Source organism: the organism of the source record quoted next, unplaced genomic scaffold (assembly GCF_019419815.1).
Source record: "Pyrus x bretschneideri cultivar Hongxiangsu unplaced genomic scaffold, Pyrus_bretschneideri_v1 Contig3, whole genome shotgun sequence".
Classification (NCBI taxonomy): Eukaryota; Viridiplantae; Streptophyta; class Magnoliopsida; order Rosales; family Rosaceae; genus Pyrus; species Pyrus x bretschneideri.
The window spans coordinates 13,203,134-13,222,958 of NW_025999612.1; the positions used below are offsets into that span (position 1 = coordinate 13,203,134).

General features: G+C 35.0%; 2 protein-coding genes across 2 annotated transcripts; one reads left to right on the forward strand and one right to left on the reverse strand.

The window, feature by feature from the left end:
• The first annotated feature begins 7,106 nt into the window (after window positions 1-7,106).
• On the forward strand, window positions 7,107-9,057 carry LOC103946910 (homeobox protein knotted-1-like 6). Its single transcript, XM_009357733.3, has 4 exons — window positions 7,107-7,408; window positions 7,655-7,774; window positions 8,527-8,680; window positions 8,782-9,057. Exons 1-4 carry the CDS (start codon window positions 7,268-7,270, stop codon window positions 8,790-8,792), a joined length of 426 nt encoding a protein of 141 aa, XP_009356008.1. The 5' UTR covers window positions 7,107-7,267; the 3' UTR covers window positions 8,793-9,057.
• Window positions 9,058-9,304: 247 nt separating this feature from the next.
• On the reverse strand, window positions 9,305-12,802 carry LOC103946911 (dihydropyrimidine dehydrogenase (NADP(+)), chloroplastic). The gene is made up of 7 exons (XM_009357734.3): window positions 12,241-12,802; window positions 11,141-11,404; window positions 10,878-11,048; window positions 10,533-10,645; window positions 10,263-10,449; window positions 9,713-9,822; window positions 9,305-9,604 (listed from the first exon to the last, which is right to left on the reverse strand). Exons 1-7 carry the CDS (start codon window positions 12,511-12,513, stop codon window positions 9,448-9,450), a joined length of 1,275 nt encoding a protein of 424 aa, XP_009356009.2. The 5' UTR covers window positions 12,514-12,802; the 3' UTR covers window positions 9,305-9,447.
• Window positions 12,803-19,825: the final 7,023 nt, after the last annotated feature.

Below are 19,825 nucleotides of genomic sequence, written 5' to 3' on the forward strand. Positions count from 1 at the left end.
GTAATAAAAAAGAAGAAAAAAATTATCCTTTACGAGACTTGCCTGTCGTGTCATCCTCTACATAATTAATTGATTCAAATTTACTGCCAAATATTTTTGGTAATAAAAAATTGACAATTATTTTAAAACAAAACGGTGAACTCATTGAACGATCCACGAATTTGTTTTCGTAACTTTTTATTATTAATATAAAAAAAATTGATTGAAATTTACAGCCAAACATAAGAATCTGACAATTATTTCAGAACAAAAACGGTGAACTCATTGAGCGATCCACGAATTTGTTTTCATAATTTTTTATTATTTATTAACAATAAAATTAAATAAGTTGAGGTTTCACTATAATATATACCATAAGTAATATGAGAGGAACAATATAATGGATAATTAAACTGACTATAATAAAAAATATATATTTTAAAAGGTTTAAATTTCCATTAAAAAAATTCAAATAGATCCATGCAGGGTGAGATATAGTTGCCCCAAATAAATATGAACGATGACAATACAGAAAAGATATACAGGAATTTGAAATGTGGAATCCTCGCCATAAGCTCATGCATGCCTATTGTTATTGTGGCTATATGGCCTCCAGGTGAATAATATGATGGATGATTAATACAAATTACTAGTGTATTAATACAAATGAAAGCATTAACTATATATTAGACTATTAGTTATGAATGGGGGTCCTCCTTCTAGCTGGGGTGTAATCCATGACCAGTAACTCCAAATCTTGTCCAATTATGAGATTTTTCTCTCGTTTTGTTTTGAATGAATCTGTATGAATGGTCTTGACGGCTTTGTCTTGAATAAGATCTGCACCTTTTTCATCGACCCCTATAACTCCTGATGATGCGTTGCGTGAAAGTTAACAAGGAGAAGATTATCATATCATATCATACATTACTACACATTAATTAAAGAAAAAGAGAATTTACCATAATCTAATTAAGTATAAGGAAAGTAAAACTAGAATTTGATGAGAGTAAAATGAACGTATGTCTACCATCAACAACGACGATCGAGATGATGAAGATCAAAACCATGAATGCAAAAACGCGCTTGTTTAGCCCTAAAACCGCCATTGCAACTGTTTGAAAATCGAGGAAATTATTTGAAATTGAAAATGTGTTTAAAAGTTCTTGGCAAATATTAAGGTATGTTTCTGCAGCTTGTGCACCTTCCTCTTCCGCTGGCTTAATGAATTTGCTTCCTATGTGTGTGAAGTTCGTGACTCTAATTGGATATATATGTGAATATGGGGGCAGCTGGATGATGGAGTGTAAGTTAACGTAGGCATAAGCAAAGCCAGAGGTTTTGAGCATATGATGTCAAATTATAATATCAACTTCAGTCAAATCTTCGTACGGACATAATAGTCCCAACAGTAACGTACTATTGTTTTCTTCTTCTCATACATGTATAGCTAGTTTTCTTGAATAATAATATTGATGACATAATGTGCTTGCCCTATACATTTTTTTTTTTTTTTGGTCAAAGATTGCCCAATACATAGTATAGTAAAATCTTGTTCCCTTATGTTGTACTTTTATGTGTAACAAATTTTAACAAATTACGTAGTAAATATCAACGTCATAGGCGAATGCGAAGAATTAAACAATCTCAAAATAAAAACACAAGTGATTTACATGTTCGGCGTAAAATCTATGTCACGGGCGAATCACAACGAAGAGTTTCATTAAATTAATAAATGGAGATTACAAAGAAGTGTTTAACTCACAACCAAAATCCCACAAATTACAATGCCTAAACCAAACAAATAGAGAACCCATAACAAACAAAGTAGTCTCCCGCTAAATTATTCTATAATTCCCAAATTCATAAATTGACTCTCATCAAATTGACGTTCAGGAGACCGGTTCAGTGTTGACCAGTTTAGCAGCTTCAGACTTACTATTCATTTTTTTCTCAACGAAGAGCATTGCGACGGATATACACATGGGCTTCTTCCAACTAGGGAACACTAACAGGATCCTTGCGCAAGATTTCACCTCAAATTTGTTCAAATTCGGATTCGAGGCCAGCCAAAAAAATACGCATTCTCTGGCGTTCAATCGATTGTCGATACGCTTTCACATAATCTTCATCCTTCATGGTCACCTTGTCACGGCAGTTCGCATGTTCTTCAATTTTTTTTTCTATCTGTTTTTTTTTCAAACCTAGCTCAGGATGTCAAGTTAGAATTCGTAAATGCTTTAATACTAATCTTCTCACTATGAGGAAATATATATAGTTGTAACCCTAATCACAATTAGTCTAAGAAGTCTATTAAGAAAAGGAATCCTCAATATAATCAATTATAATAATCACATTACTATTCTACTATATTTTAACAAAACAGAATTCCAAAATAAAATAGGTAATACAAACTAAAGTTTCGCATCATCCTAATTTTGAGCTGCAAAACAACATTTTATGTTTCTGCTTTCTGGCCACCAACTGTAAAAGATAAGGTATATATGCGTATAACTAAAACTTTGAAGCCTTAATTAGTTACTTACGTACCTGTACTTACGTGCTTCATATACATATTTTCTCCCATTCATTATAGCCAGAATTAATTTGAGATATTATACGTAAATATTAGAGGAGGGCGATAAGCCAGCATGTACATATATATGCAGGTGGTTGCAGTTGATCGATCGAATTATTTGTGAACAAACATATGCATACATAGACGGTAATCATTCAGTTTATTATTAGATTAAGAACTAGTTGGGATTAGACCAAAAAACAGTTGGTATAAGCTGATCAACTTTCGAATGCTTATCCTATCAATAGCAAGAAAATTTAAAAATTATTTGAGGAAAATTAATCAGAAGCTTCTGATAAATTGGCACTTGGCACAAATAATTGGGAGGCATGGTGGAGCCATATCAGCTGAGCTGTATGTATATGATCCATGAAGGATACAGCCATGTCAGAGAGAGAGAGAGAGAGAGAGAGAGGATGGGGTGCATCAGTCGTGCTCCAACCACATGGTCTCCATCAGGAGCATCACGTGAAGTATTTATATATTTCCTTAGCGTGTCCGTGACTTGGCTCCTTAACAAGTACTCCTAATAGTTAACCAAATGAAGGGTCGCACGCGGCAAGCACATGGGCTTTGTTGCAAGGCCGGAGTTAGAAATTTTTATAAGGGTGAGCTAGCTTTCTTTTATCTGTATAAAGTGACTTGTTTTGTTTTAGGAGTTGTTAACGTAGAGTATAGAGTAATTTTTAGTTCAATGGCATGAGTTAATTTTCGCTAAGTGGATGAATTTCATAAGAATATAGCACCAAAAAATTGTTTACTAGAATATTTCACTAGATTGGAGCCCACTCTAGCTTAAGGTGGCTTCGCCCTTATTTTGTTTGTAACTAAGCTATCTCTGTTAAAAAATGTGTTAATAATGAGTCAATTTTGTGCGTTTAAATATTACTGTTGAGTTGATAATTTCGATTTCAACAAACATAAACTAGAACATAAAGTTTATCTTTAATGATTAGTCATGCATGTTAGCGCAACTCCTATAAATATAGCTCCTAGAATACAAGTTTGTTGACGTACTTGCAGTCGGAAATGGATCATCTCTGGATTTTTTCCATCAAATCCATCAATATGGGCCCTTGAAATTTGATTAAACGGCTAAAGCATGGGCCTCCCTCAAAAGTTATAATAACTTTAGCCGTTTGATCAAATTTTAAGGATCCGAATTGGTGGATTTGATGAAATTAATCTAGAGGATCCCTTTCCCTTGCAGTCAAGAGCCACCAACTAAACTTCTAGCTAGATATAGGGTATAGCCTTAGCCTACCCATCATCGTCTTATGTCTAGTCATTTAGGCACAATCATTCCCATTTTTGGGGTTAGTTTTCAGCTTGTCAATGCACATTGAATCGATCAAATTAAACCTTCCAACATGGAAGCGGCATAACTGCAGAAACGCACATGTATCTGTTGGATATTGGCACCATCTGTTGTGTTTGTAGATAAGATTTGGATTGTAAATGGCTTGCCATGCAGCGACGTCGACACATTAATATATTAGACTATGGAATATTAAAATGAAGATTAGTTAACCCTCGTGAATAAATTAGTTTACATCTGACTAACAGAGATCGACCTGGATTAATCTCTTCAACAAATACATGGGCTTGGTTTGAGCGACGTTGGGCTTCTTAAGCTTCTTTCACAGAAGGACACAACAGGAGTAGCTAGGCCAGTCTAATGTTCGTGGGAAGTCGCTGAACAAGGACATTTGCGTTTGGAAGCGTCTCCCTGCCCTTTATCAGTTAAAGCGGAGCAATGCATGTGTTTGATTTAGGGTTCACACACACTGTTCATTTACACTCATCTTCTCGTTTTCACGCCTTGATTCTCCATTTTTTGTTTTACTCGTTGCCGAAGTACGAAAACAATATGAAGAAGTACTGCCAATTTTTAAATGTCTTTCTTTTTTATTTATAATTTTATAGTGTTCATAAATTAAATTTTATGAAAATATTATAAGTTTTAATTCTCAATATGGTAAGTATCTTATATAAGAAAATATTTCGTAAAGATTTTCGGGTACACATGTTATTGCATATTTTCTTAGGCTTTTTTTATTAGCACCCCACATAATGTTGAATACACTCCACATTAAAATTTAATTTAAATGACTTATGTACCCTACTATGCAATGACAATTTCGACCTTATAAGTTAAAAAAAAAAAGTCTAAATATACCCTAAATTACTTTTAACGTATTATTTAGCTTATTCAACTCTCAAAACACTCTCACCTCCATTGTAGGACAAAACCCTAACCAATGAAACTACAAACACGTTGATTGAAACACAAGATCGACGTTTCAGAAGCTTCACATGAAGTAAGACTTCATATTTCATTATTTTAGTGATTTCAATGACATCGATATTAATTTAAGCCTACTTTTGCTTCCCAAAATACCTGTGTTATTAAAGCTATAAGTGGTAGTTTTCTGTTCCCTTCTCTTGTTGCCATTTTACGATGCTCCACCTCCTCGGTGGATCGCCATTACTTGACTTTGAAATGGTCTTCCTTGGCTCTGAGATGGCCATTATTTTAAGACCACAGAAATGAAAATATGTCTAAATTTTGGAAACCGCACTTTGGAAATGTATGGAATTGCAATAGGTACTAACTACTAACTAATTGAAATGGTCTTTCTTGGCTTTGAGATGGTCATCTTAGTTGCTCAGAGAGGGTTTTGAGCTTGTCAATAGGTACTAACTACTAACTAATTCATGTTGCAAAATTTAGTTGCATACTGATTGTTAAAAAATGTATAACTTCTGTAATGAGTTCATGTTGATAAATGTTGAGACACGTAGTTAATCAGAGCGTTCCCTGGAGAGACTAATGCTTGTCTAAGTATTTTGAAATTGTCGTCGGTGTAGGATTGCTCGAAGAACTCAAAGAAAATGTGGAGTGTATGTAAACAAATGTAAGGTGTCTGTTAAGATTATGGGGTGCGAGGGTATTATAGAGAATTATGTGGGGGTGTTTTAAGAAATTTTTTTAATTGAAAAAAGTAATTGTGGGGTGTATTCAACAATATGTGGGGTGTTAATATAACAAGCCATTTTCTTATGTGCCACTAATTCACTACAATATATTTAGGTATGGACATTTAGGTACAATATGTTTAGGTACGGACATTTTGGTACACTAGTTTATTATAATATATTTAGGTACCAACATTTCGGTACACTAGGTTAGTATCATATATTTAGATACAGAATTTTTTGGTGCACTTATGTTTTTGCATATTTTCTTATGTGCCACTAATTCACTACAATATATTTCAGTACGGACATTTTGGTACACTAATTTAGTAAAATATATTATGATACGAACATTTAGGTACACTAATTAGAGTAAGTAAAATAAATATAATGAATTAAAATGTGTATAATAATAAATAATTTTAATTTTAATTAATAACATTAAATAAGATATCTATTAAATATTAAAACAAAAATATAATATGAATTTGAATTAAGTACACATTAGAGGATTAAAATCAATATCCAATCTAACACCAGATTTTTATTGAATTTTAATCTTCTTCAAGAATTAAAATTCAAAAACCCTTAAAATGTGGAGTATGAAGATTATCAACATTACGACAAACCATATGTATGTTGGAAAAGTTAAGTAGTTAGCCTTTTGGTTTATTATAATTTAAGGGTAATTTTGTATGTTGCATCTTAGCGTTTTCTTGTAGGTTAAGTATTTAGATTCCTTGCCTATTAGAATTAGGGTAATTTTTTTTTTATAAATAGGATGTTTTGTAATTTAGTTAGACATAAGTCATATAAGATGTAATATCTTCGAGTTATGTAGCATTTTTGGCAATTCCATAGCGTTTCTTTGTTTTCAGTTAGTAAATTAACAATCGTAGTTTTGTATCTGATTATTCGTCTGTACTACTCTACGTTTCACTATATATATAATGTGACATGCCCTTGACCTAGTTTATTAAATTCTCGCAAATTATAACAGTGTACAATCATGAATCTTCCTTTGTTATATAGGTACTAATTGTAATTGTTGAAAAATGTAAAAGGTTTGGTGGATGATTTGTCTGGGTACTTACGTATATAGTCAGATAATCTATGATACCAATATATCAGAGCCTTGAAGAGTCATTTTCGTATGAGTGGATAAACAGTAGTGGAAACATTCTCTTCTCAAATAAATTTGGCAAGCATCGATAAAAGAAAGCACCCATTGTGCATGAACAGTTAGGAATTTGGATGTATTGCTTGAAAAAAGTGATACAGATTGACTAGTAAAAAGGAAAGTGATCTATATATAAAGACGGAGAATATTAAAGTCTGGATGAATATGAAGAAAATGCACTAACTAGGTCCCCATTGCTCGGGAAACTCCTTGATGTGTTACTTTCCTTCATGTATAAAGACAGAAAAAGAGAGAATGGGGAGATAGAGAAAAGGCCAAAAAAACCAGAGATTGATACCTTTCATGCATTCGAATCATCAGTTTTATAATATATATGCATGCATGAGTCATTCCATTTGGTGAATTCCAAAAAATGAGAGCGTCTCCGTACTCTGCGCTACTCTTTATACGTGAGCAGAAATGGTAAGAAATGATGTGATGGTCAAACATTAATTAGGGTTAGGGCAGAGAGGTTGTCTGACTCTAATAGCTATATAGTTAATTAGCTAGTATTTACAGTTGCAGGGTTGGAACTTTCGGAAGGTTATAATATGGAAGATGATTTGAGTAGTTCTAGTCACAAGCAGAAGGAAAAAGAAGCAAATATTGAAGATCATGAGATTCTCAAAAAGAAAATCTCTACTCATCCTTTATATGGTTTGTTGATTGAAAATCACTTGGACTGCTTGAAGGTTCTCTCTCTCTCTCTCTCTCTCTCTCTCTCTCTCTCTCTCTCTCTCTCTCTCTCTCTCTCTCTCCCCCGGAGGGGGGGGGGTTGGGAAATGCTCCTCCGGCCTTATGTTTGTGTGTAAATTGATTTGTTCATTGGAGTGAAGGCTTTAGGGCATCCATCCTAAATCCTGCACAAAGAACACTTTCTGATTAACTACTTATTAATTAGATAATACTTCTTGTTTATATTCTTTTCAAATTTTCAGGTTAGTGGAATCAACGGCGAACTAGAGGCAAATGATGGCTGCGGAGATATGAAACAGCTTGACTACAACTGCAATGCAAATTTAGGCGTGCTTGGACATTCTGACCTCGATCACTTCATGGTGCGTAATTAAGATCGAACCCCTGAAGGCTATTATTTCACATTCATTACTAATAACCCAAATCCTTTGTCCCTTTTATGCATCATGTTAAAAAACTAATCAATTAATTAACTAATTCATGCACAGCAAGGCCTCGCTATTGGTATCTCAGATTGGATTGGAATGGATATATAAACTACTAAATTGACAGTAGTTAAAAGGGAGAAATGGAAATATTGTGTACACCTAGAAGGTGAAAGATGAATTACAAATGAAAGAAACTTATCCATTCCAATCCCCCTTAAAATGGTAGGAGTAGAAGAATGAGTTTCTTACATGTCTAACGCTTTCCAAATGAAATATCATTCACTTCTCTCTTAGATGTATTTGAAATCTAAGAGCTATTCGTTCCAATCCAATCTTAGAGGCCAAATGACACCCAAGCGTATTCAAGGAAGTTGCTCAGCACAAAGGGAAAAAATAAAGGGCAACAAAAAGATTACTACTCAACCAAAATTGATATTCACCAACTTGCTATTAGTCGTACATCTCTTTTCCAATATTACTGGAAGTGGTCTCAAATTCAAATCCCTCTTCCTGTTGACAGTGATGCTACTCATGCATGCCACAGTTTCCTGAAAGACCACGCAATATGTGGAGGAAGCGTGTGTGTGTGTGTGTGGGTGTGTGTATTCGCATATTCTTTTTCTATTTCAGTTAATAACTTGTGTGGGTTTGTATTGATTGATGCGTTTGGTGGTGATCGATGACAGGAAGCATATTGCTTGGCACTTGGGAAGCTGAAAGCAGCAATGGAGGAACCTCGGCAGAAGTCTATGGAGTTCATAACTAACATGCAGTTGCAACTTGAGGATCTCACAAACAACTCCCATCTACCTGATCAACCTGCACCCGCCTCACTTTCTGGTTAGTTTGAATGACTTTTTTGAAGTGTCAATAATAGCTTCGTAAAATCAATACATGAACTCTAATTACTCTTGTTCTGAACCTTGAAATTATTATCACAGGTGAAAGCTAGAGATGACTGTAGCACAAGGGCCATGGGACAAAGATGAATTCTGCAGGGTTTAAGATGTGCTTTCAGAACCATTTATATGAATATTGCAGAATGGTATTTGCCACCATTGATCACGTTTGTGAGTTGTGACAATTTGAAGAACCTGTAAACATGTGTTATCTGGTCCTTAATCAAACATTAGATATCAAGAAGTGAATTTTAGGCATATGAGTCGGTAAAAAACACTTATGTCTTGAATTCAGAATATTTTCTTTTTAATTTTTCACCTTTTGCGGCTTAAATAGTCATTTCATATAGAGCATATGAATTGTTTACTATTAAATTTTTGAATAATGTTAGGCAGACTAATTTTTTAAGTGCATTTTTGCTCACCACCCTATTTATGATTTGAGATTTGTACATATCCACTACACAGATCTTGAAATTTAAACTCATCTACTTGTCAGCAAATATATACTACTATTGACGTGCAAAAAAAAAAAAACAACAATTAGAGATTAATTAATTCATGATTCTGTTCAATTAGCTTTGATTAAATTGGAAAGCATCAGAAGAAGTTTATACATTATCAGCTTAAATGTTCATGCAGTGCAGCTTATTTCTTCAAATATCTAAACAACATCCCACTTTATTTCAATTGGTTTGGTTGTCCAGCTTAGTTGGAAACCATGCTCTCGGTCTCTTTCACGAAACCGTCTCCTGTCCAGTCTTTATCAGATTGCAATCCTTTCCGGATGGCTTTCCTCTGTTTGATTGCTTCCTGTTGTCTTGTTACTAAATCTGTATGTGTTGTAAAGTATTCGAGGGAAGCCCTGCAAATTCGTCGAAAATACCAAAATAAAATACGAGTGAAATTCATTTTTCACCTCAAAAGAAATGTTCTGTTTAGATTGAACATTCGTTCTTCGTAAAGCACATACCCCCTGTAATCTTCAATGGATGAGAAATTGTGCTGTTTCATAAAATCCTTCAGCTCGGAACAAAGTTTCTTCACAACACCATATCCGTGCATCATGACCCCGGTGCAGACCTGCAAATGAAACTCAATAATTTCAAGTGCGCATTAAAGCTCCACTTTTGTATATGCTAAGACCTTTCCAGTGACTTCCACCAGTCGTGCTTTCCAATCAGTTATCATGGCACGTTGCCTAAATAACATTTGCGGCATGATAAATTAAGTTTCCTGAACCTGAACTAGTCATTAGACTCTTCCTAACGTAAATTAGCATTCGAGAGGAAATCTTATCTCCATAGTCCATACCAACAATGACATCTCCGAGAGACAAAAAAAGCATCTGTATATTTCTAAGTCAATTATGAGATGCATTATTCATTGTCAGGTTATACTGAGAGAACCTGTGATCCATTCTACAGTGGCGTTGAATGTCCAAAGAGTCGGTCACTCCACCAAACTATAGAAATCACATCATTTTAATATACAGAAACTACAACAGTTAGTTCTCAACCTACCTGAACAGTATTTGCTCCAAGAAGAATGAACTCAGCAGCATCGCCACCTGACTCAACACCCCCAATTCCAGAAAGCGAGTAATCCGTATCACCAAACTCTGATTTCATTAATTTTGCTATGTTCATCACCTTTGCCAATGCAATCGGATGAACTGCTTTAGCCGAATAGCCCCCAGGAGTTGAGTATCTGAGAGAAAATTTAGGCATGTTTCCCTGAGATGAATGACAATTCAAACCAAACAATATGAATTTCTGGTTTTGGCAGCATACCCCTCCACACAAGGCTCAGGCCGTAAGGTAGTTAGATTGATCCCCATTACACTCATGATGGTATTAATAGCCGCCACGCCCTCACATCCTGAGCTCAGAGCCACTCTAGCTGGCTATAAACAAAACGATAATGGATCTGAGCAAGATCACAATAGATGTAACTGTCCATGAAAGTCATAAACATCTCGTAACATGCATATAATAGAAAATGTACATAAATATGAAGAAAAAAAGTTTAGAGAAGAAACTACTGTTATTTAGAGCTGTTCATGTTGAATTTCTCAACAAGAATACAAGGAGTCAACACATCTTTAGGAATGCAAGAGAAGGCGAAAGCAAGTTAACCTGTGTGATGTCAGTAATGTTAGGAGTCATCTTTGCCCAAACAGGAACTGTGGCTTTGGCATTGATCCAGCCACAGACTTCTTCCAGAAGTGCACAGTCTTGACCAACCGCAGCACCCATCCTGCGCTCTGGCATACCATGAGGGCAAGAAAAATTGATTTCAAGGGCATCCTAAGGTAAAAAATTCTGGTGTTAGATGGAAGACGATCCAAGATCAAAGTACGAAAGTTATAACAGAAATTTAGTTAAGTACTATAACTTACAACTCCAGTTTGCTCAACACGGTCAATAAGTTCCTCCCAGCCAGCTTTGTTGTATTCCTCCATAATTGAAGCAATCAGAATCCTATCTGGATACTCTTCTTTTAGTTGCTTAAATTCTTTCAACATAATTTCAAGAGGTCGATCACTGATCAGTTCTATGTTCTGCCACCCAATAATTTGCCCTTTGGCAGAGCCATTTCCATCTACTCGTAGCCGAGCATATCGAGGAGTGACATTTTTTACTTTTTCTGCATCTAGTGATACCTATCAAAACATAAATTAAGATTGAATTAAAAAATTGCAATGTGAAGAGTTTCCACTCACATGCACGCAAAACAGAATACCTTAACCAACTATTATCCGGAGTTCCTATCTTTAAGATCCCTTTCTTTGCATGGTAGCCAGTCAACTGGTTCATAGGTCATTTTTTTCATACAAAAAGGCTAAATTCACATATTTGTCCACTTTACTATCATCAAGTTTGGTTTTTTTGCTCTTTAAAACTAAGACCACGTAAATGAATTTAACTAACAGATGGCATTGTAGATGCTGAAAATCAGAAAATCGCAACTAAAGAATTATAGCAGAGAAGGACCGGCCAAGATGCCACCGCACGGCAACTACTACAAACCAAATTGTTGATCTCCAGTAGGGTTTTCACACATGCATCAAAGACTCAAAATTCAACAATTTGTTGATCAGCAAATGGGCTTTCACTTTCGACAATTTTAGCCACAAAAATCACTAAATCTTAGTACTTTCGGTCGAACTCATCTGCTAACAGGACAATTAGCATTTCTATACAACATTATTAGCAAATCACTTAAACCATTTTTGCTAAAATGGCACCAACTACATAAAATCAAAGATATCAAACACACATAATCATCCAAGTTTCATTCTTTACTTCATCATACCACCACCCAATATCTCTGCTAATCATCATTCTAAAATTTCTTTTCCTGGACTTTCTCAGTAACCAAACAGCTGAATTATGAAAAAGCTTATAATCAAACAGTCCAACCTCGCAAATTCACAATCTTTTCATCCAATTCAAACTCAGGATCCAAACGAAAGAGAAAGAGAGCAACAAGACTTACAGTTTTGGCAATCACAGCACCCCAGCCTTCATCAAAGGCCCTCTTCATCACCGTATAGTTAGTCCCGGGCGGACCCGACCCGATAACGAACGGGTTGGGCATGTGCAACCCATTAACAGTAACACTAAGATCAGGCTCCGCCTTGCTCTCAGAGGCCAACACCCTGAACCCAACTCGGCTAGGCCGAATCAAACCCAACTCAGGACGAGTCCTTCTGGAAAACTCAGCAACTGGGGTGTTGCCTTTGATCTGCGTAAAGCTGAAAGACGCCATGGATCAAGAATTTGGGTCCCCCTTCTGCAAGTAAACTGGAGGAATGAATAACAGGAAGGAGCAGAGGAAGAAGAACAAGACGGTGATGATCGAGATTGAATCCGAGTTAAAAATATTCAGTTGGCTCTAGAGAGAGGGAGAGAGAGACGGGAGGTTGGAGGAATCGGTTGCGTCTTGTAGCGTTTGATGTACTGGGATTGAAGGTGGAAAACTGGAATTTTATAATCCGAAGAGAGAATGCATGTGGATGCTGACAGACGGGATTGGCACTTGGTTGTCAACATTTTCGGGAGTCATTCCTTTCATGGTAAAGGTCTGTGGTGGTGGATAAATCCAAATGGATTACATAAGAATTTCTATTTTGTCGTGACATTTGTGTGAATGTTACATATGAAATTATACGAGGAAACAACTCAAATTAAATTTTTGGGGGCATACATTAAAAGTTTTAGGTGAAAAGTCCTACGTGGTAAGATTTTTTTTCATACATGTAAGATTGTGTCGGATCAAAATGTTTATATCTAGAGATATGTTTGTAACCTCATTACAACATATAAAATTAAGAGTGAAAATAATAATATCAATATCTCATCTTTCTATTTACTTGCATCTTTTATGTGACTAAATTACAAAAAATAAAAAATAAAAAATCATGATACATTGCATTCATTTCACTTATATCTCTAACAAAAGTTATATCTCTCTCACACTTTTATCTATTTATAACAACTTTTCTCTTTCTTACTGCATTACATGTAAGAATTATAAAGGGAAAATTTCCCAAATTGTCATGTGAACTTTTTCTCAAGTTGCAATTCGTCACATGAAAAACAAACGGAAAAGGTACCTTTTTTTATTTTAATTTTAATTTTGTTTACATGCAACTCTAAATAGACTTGGCAAATGGGTCGTATTTGTATTATAATCGTTATTTTAATGAATCGTATCATGTCAAATCCACTACCTTAATCAATTCTTTCATGTAATTCGATAAATATGATGCACAGATACAATAGCTTTGTCACGCATTGCGTATCAGATATACAAATGGATACAATACGTCTCCAATATGGTCGGATACACATCGTATACGTATTTGGATCAACAAAAACAGTGTTTGACGGATGGATACATGTATTCATGACGGTTTGGATATGGATATCCTTGCATTTAATTGCCTTTGATACAATATGGCGGAAAAAGGCCTTGGGATGGAGATGACACAATTTGGTGGAAGGAGGCCTTGCGAAGAAGACGACACGATCTGGTGAAAGAAGGCCTCGCAGGTTGATGATGCGATTTGGTGAAAAGAGGCCATGCGAAGAAGATGATGCGATTTGGTGGGAGGTTGACATGCCTTATGTCTTCTTTTCTTTTAAATTGATATATATTCATGTCTTGTCGTATTCTTGTGTTTGTGTAAAGAACGTGTTTCGTGTCAATCCATTACCTTAGAATTTTAACACACTACACACTTGACAGCAATGTGATGCATGTTTTCCATATTTCAAATGTGCACGTTACAAACTTTGATATTTTAAATAGAACGGGTTCTTATGACTTTTCATCAATAAACACTTTATTAAAAGTAAAATGATGTTTTTACTCTGCAAAAATTAAGGTGAAATTAGATGAGACAAAAGTCCATATTTCAATAAAAATTGAAATTAGAACTTGTTTGAAGACATAAAAGTTATCACTAAGGGCACGGTTTGGTTTTGGGATCCCAAACCACCCCTTCCAACCAACCAAATCGGTGTGCTCAAATCCCAAGGCGCCATTGAGCTGGCGTGGGCTCCTAATTGTGGGAAAATGATCATCTCCAGATCCTCTTTGTGGGGATCTGAGGAATCAATTAATCATGTACGTTCATCGTACATTGTACGATCAAATATCGTTAGACATTATTTATATTTAATTTTAAAATTTAAATTTTAAATAATTTCTGACTGTATAATATACGATAAATGAATATAATTAATTGATTCATTAAATCATCACAAAGAGAATCCAAAAATGATCATTTTCCGAAGATCCAACTATCATATCTTACACACAAGCTACACATGGCAGGTATACTCTGGTAGCTCTTTTTTTGTGTCACTTTTGCTGGAGATACTGACATATCATATTATTATCATCAAATTTCAATCAACTAAACTTCAGGTTGCTGACTGGTCCAATATTCTGACCTATTTTGAGTCATTTATCTTCATTTTAGTATATACATTCTGATTTCGCTAAACTCCTTGAAAATCCCTGATAAGCACAAATTTGTACTGCTTATTTTATCCTCAAAAATGATATTTTGTAATGATATCTTTGCTTTTAGTTGAGGTCATGACATGTTTATGTATTTTTTTTATAGCTAGATTAATATGACAGAGAATTATATTATAAGTCATTGGTTTCCACGGCTAGTCAAATACGTCTGGGAATTGTTTCAAGTACCATTGACCTATAGTTTTGTATGTCATTGGGCTTCAATAGTTTACATTGGTATTATTTAACTTTTGTGAAGGGTGAAGGAAAAGGCACGTGACCACTTCAACAACTCGGTTGCGTTTATTTTTTCATTTTCACGAAAAAGAGAGAAGAAAGCACTGCTTTCTCCTCTGATATACATACCACGCCGACAACTCGGTTAAGGAAAGAGAATGATTCAGAAAGATGGGCACCCAAATTTTCATTTCAAATTTCAGTTCGTGGGTTCTTAGCATGAGCATGGGTTTTGGTTATTGGTCCATTACTTACTGGTGTCAACTGATTTGGGGAAGCCACTTTCAGATTTATTGGAAGTCGAGTTGGGAGATTAAAATTTCAGTTACTAAGCAACTGGAGAGTTGAAGAAACTGATTGGGAGGCTATGATTGTAGTGAGTAAACCCATGCGGTACAAGGCAATAACTTGGCTTTAAACCTTTGTTGATTACGAGAAAAAAAGCTACGGCGAGTAGATGGAAGACAAAGAAGAAAAATAGAAACGGCTGGGCATTAATCTAGTCAATTTGGGCTAATCATAAATAAAGCAGAAGAAGAGAAAACAAAAAGATTAAAAAAAAAAAAAAGAAAAGAAGAGGGATTATCATTGAAGAAGGCATCGGCAAAGCAAGGGGATTTTCAAGCTTTTTTTGAACTTATTTTTCTTTTAATTTTTATGAATTCAATAATATTTTCGGTTATGTTTCGGAACTAATTTTCCTCTAGGGCTACGATGTAGCCATGATTATGAATGCTTAAACTCTGAATTGAATTATTTTCAAGTTTTCAATTTTCATTGAGTATCGTTTGCTATGCTTATATGCTTGATTTTAGTCTTGGTGATTAGCTACCATCTTGACTTTTTCTTAGTAAATTTGATGCAAGTTGTGCAGATGCCATGCTTTCAACTTGAGTGATAGCTTCTTGCAAATAGATACCATAAATTACCTAGTAATAGATGCCATACTCAAGGATTTGTGTAGTCTTCATATAAATTTCCACTGATCATAATGAGTTTTATTATGTTAAACTAATCCAGATGCCATGGATGGTTGCATAGTGGAATATACGTAATAGTCTAGATGCCATAAATATTACATCAGTAAGGGAAATTTGACTATCAATGAGATTGAGTACTTGTTAATAATTCGTTGCAAGAAATTAGTAGGATTGGTTATGGTGAGTTGGATGCTCTAGTGTTTTACTCGATTGAATTACAACTTGTTTTCTTGGAGGAAAACTAATGAAAAAGGCTAGAAAACTTTGAGTTTTAACGAAAATGACAAAATAAAGGGTAAAGTGAATAGTACCATGATTGACTTTTTAGTGTAAAAATGTGATTTTTCGTTAAAGTGAACAGTACTGGGAACTTTTCATTAAAGTTCCACTTTCTTGGCTGCCACTTTTTATATTATGATCACACGTTCTTGTTTTCATTTGTTTTGTTTTTGTTTGGGCCCAAAATAATATTTTTGGGCCAAGCGTAGGTTCGGCCCAAAGGTTTTCCAAATATACTATAGGTTGCCTAGTGGTCCTAGGCTGTTCAGTAAAGGTGGTCGAGTCCTATTGCAAGAATGAGTAGTTTGGATGAGCAGGTGGGTCGAAGAAGTCCTAATACGATAAGGGGTCCTAGTGCAATATGGATTCTCGATCGACAATGAATACGACCTGAAAAGGAGGGGAGGTGAGTTCAAAGTCCTAATAGGAGTAGGATTGTTCGAGATAAAGTTGGAACAAAATGAGAAGTCCTAATCCGAATGTGGTCTCAACTTGATTTTAAGGAGGATTTGTTGTTATACATAGACAGCAGAATGCATCATTCAGGCTCCCTCCAATTCAACACACAATTGTCCTGCACAAACCTCTCAAACATCTTGAGAATTTTTATTTTCTTTTTCCACCAACACATCTTCGGTTTGGATAAACAGCACTGTGAAGACAACCGGCAAACATCTTTAGTTTGGATAAACAGAACTGTTGCCGTAGAATCAGCCGACCAAGGAACATCTTTAGTTTGGATAAACAGCATTGAGTCAAGGCTGACTGGTTATCTATCCAAGTCTCGGTCGAGAAGGATTTCCGAATCCTTATTGGCAGAGGTCATCTTATTAGCCTTCTCAGCGAAGTAAGGTGTTACGAGTTACGACATTTGACACATTGAACGCTGAGTAATTTTATGATTGGATACTCACAAGTGAGTTTCAAAGTTCGGAATTCTGATGGCCAAACCACATTTACGATCAAGACATATATCTCCTTTGAGTACTTGTGTCCATATAGTTTGGTGTTGATTCGACGTGCTTATACTTTTACGAATATAATCATTGTGACCAAATCTGGCGTTGACGATTTGTGAACTTTGAAGAACTAGCAGCCTTGTCTTCAGGCTCGAGAATCCAAAGGCCGACACTTGTTCCTTCCTCGACTGCAATCGCAAAATCAAGAAGTTAGCAATGTGCTCAACGCAACATCAACAAATTGTACTCCTTGGCCAAGCTCGGCCGACGAGTTGGCACTCCCTGCATCAACCGAAGGACGTAGTTAGCTCATTAGTTACTCACCCTATGCACCATATAGGCTTTGTAATTTTTAGGGTCAATAGTTTTACTTTTAGTATCAACTCTCAAAACCATCATTATTTATTAATCTTTGTTAAATTTCACTACGTTGCAATTTGATTTAAGTTAGTTGTTTAGAATTAGATTAATTTATGTGGGACAATTTTAAGTGCTTGCTTTCTATGATATCGAACAATTCGTATGCTTGCGAGTATAAAATTTGGAACTAAGTTGGACTAATTTCGGTTAGTTTAAATTTCGCAACAATCCCCGATTTCTCCCTGATACATGCAATTATATTATATATGTTTTGACGGGTTAGCTAACAGTTTGCCAACAACAATCAGACTATTAACAGAAGCTTGTCATATGATCTTTTGAGTGATAACATATTTGCATTGGCCGAATGTAGGAACTCGACGCTCACATTTCTTCTCCAGAATAGTAATTTCTTCGAACTATTACTTGCCATTTGATTAGTTTGTTGCGTGAAAATTGTGATGCTTCTAACTTCTAAGCATGACCTAAAGATGACAGGGTGTGATTTTCGCATTCTCTTTCGATTTTGTATGCACTTCTTTACTTCATTCTATCCTCTAATTCTCCATGACTGTGTACTCTAGACGAGCGCGTTCCAATTCCTATGGACTGTTAGCATAGTTTTATGGGCTAGGTTTCCATTTGGACTATACTCATTCGGTTATCGAATACAAATGTAGACTTTTCTATGCCTATGTGCTACGCCTTGCTGTAGAAAGCATGAATGAAATTATTGTTTAATTTCCTTTTTTTTTTTCCTTACATTTTCTCTTTAAGCTATGTCTGAGTGAAAATAAGAAGAGTGCACAAATTAATCATTCTCCATTAGCAATTTAAGTGTTTAATTAACTGTAATATATAGTTTTGTTGTTGCATAACATCTCATTTAGAGCATGTTTACATACACAGAGATATAAAAATCAGAATCATTTTAACTTTTGAGTTTCCTATGTTTATACTTCATAAGAATATGATGTGAAAATCTTTTCACTTTTAATTAAATTTCTTTTGTATTTACTAACACGTACGAAAACCAAATAATGCGAGTACTTTTCCTTCAAATCCATAATCAAATTCCTATGTATCAGGAATCAAATTAATTAACTAAGTATATTGCGGCTAGTTGATCCGGTTTTCTTTCATTTCCCTATTTCTAAGATCTTTGATTTCTTCACTTTTTGATTTACGTTAGATTTCCGATTTTAAAATTTGAAAATAAAACGTACTTAACAATTTATCAAACCTAGTTAACTATTTGGACGGTGACATTTGAAGGACCCCATGATTGAGATTGACGACCCCTCAAGGATGATCAAAGTTGGGGAGTGAATCGTGAGACATGGAGCGTTGTGGTTCATGCATGATATTGGGCAAAGCTTTGATTTTGACATGTATATTTTGCTGACTCATCATGTCTTGTATTTTTCAGGATCGATCGAAGCTGTCAAGAAGCACCCAACTTTCGTGCCATGAGCTTGCACCAAATTTGTTTTCATCACCGGATTTGACGGCCAATCATCTGGCTCGAGAGAAAAGGCTAATATCAGACTAAATTTGTAAATAAAATTTACAAAATAAATGATGTGTCATTAATAAAAATGAGCACGTTTATCATCCCTTAAGTAATAAACTAATCTTTAACTTCTATGTCATTTAATTTTCAAAATTTTGTGTGCAAATTTAGTCTCTCCAGCATTATTGAGAGAAAAACTTGTATAGGTAATCAAGATTGCGTCATCACTTATCTGTAAGGTTTGTCTCACTTGATATGAGAAAGTTGCCCCTATATAAAAAAAAAAAAAAACTCTAACAAGATTTTCCCTTATATGCACTGTGATTCCACCCAAAAATCTTTAAACGGCCAGGATCGTTTCAACAAAAACGCAGGAAATTGCTTCGAATCTTTACATACGATGTCATATATGTATCTGCTTGGCTCATGAATGGGACATTCCAATTTTTATTTATTTCAACAACTTGGAAATTTGTCACTTGCCAGTGGGGGCTAGCAAGAAACCAACTTTATAAGATATTCTTGAAGATTGGATAACAACAAATTTATGATGATTGTACGTCTTTTAATTTAAATAACAATAATTAATTATGCACGTTGACATGAAATAAGGAAAGTAGTTTAATTATTTATAAGCATATGTAATGTCTATTATTTTACCGACGAGGGATTGATACTCTCAAAAAGACCCCACGTATGAAGCAAGTTGAAGTTTCACCATA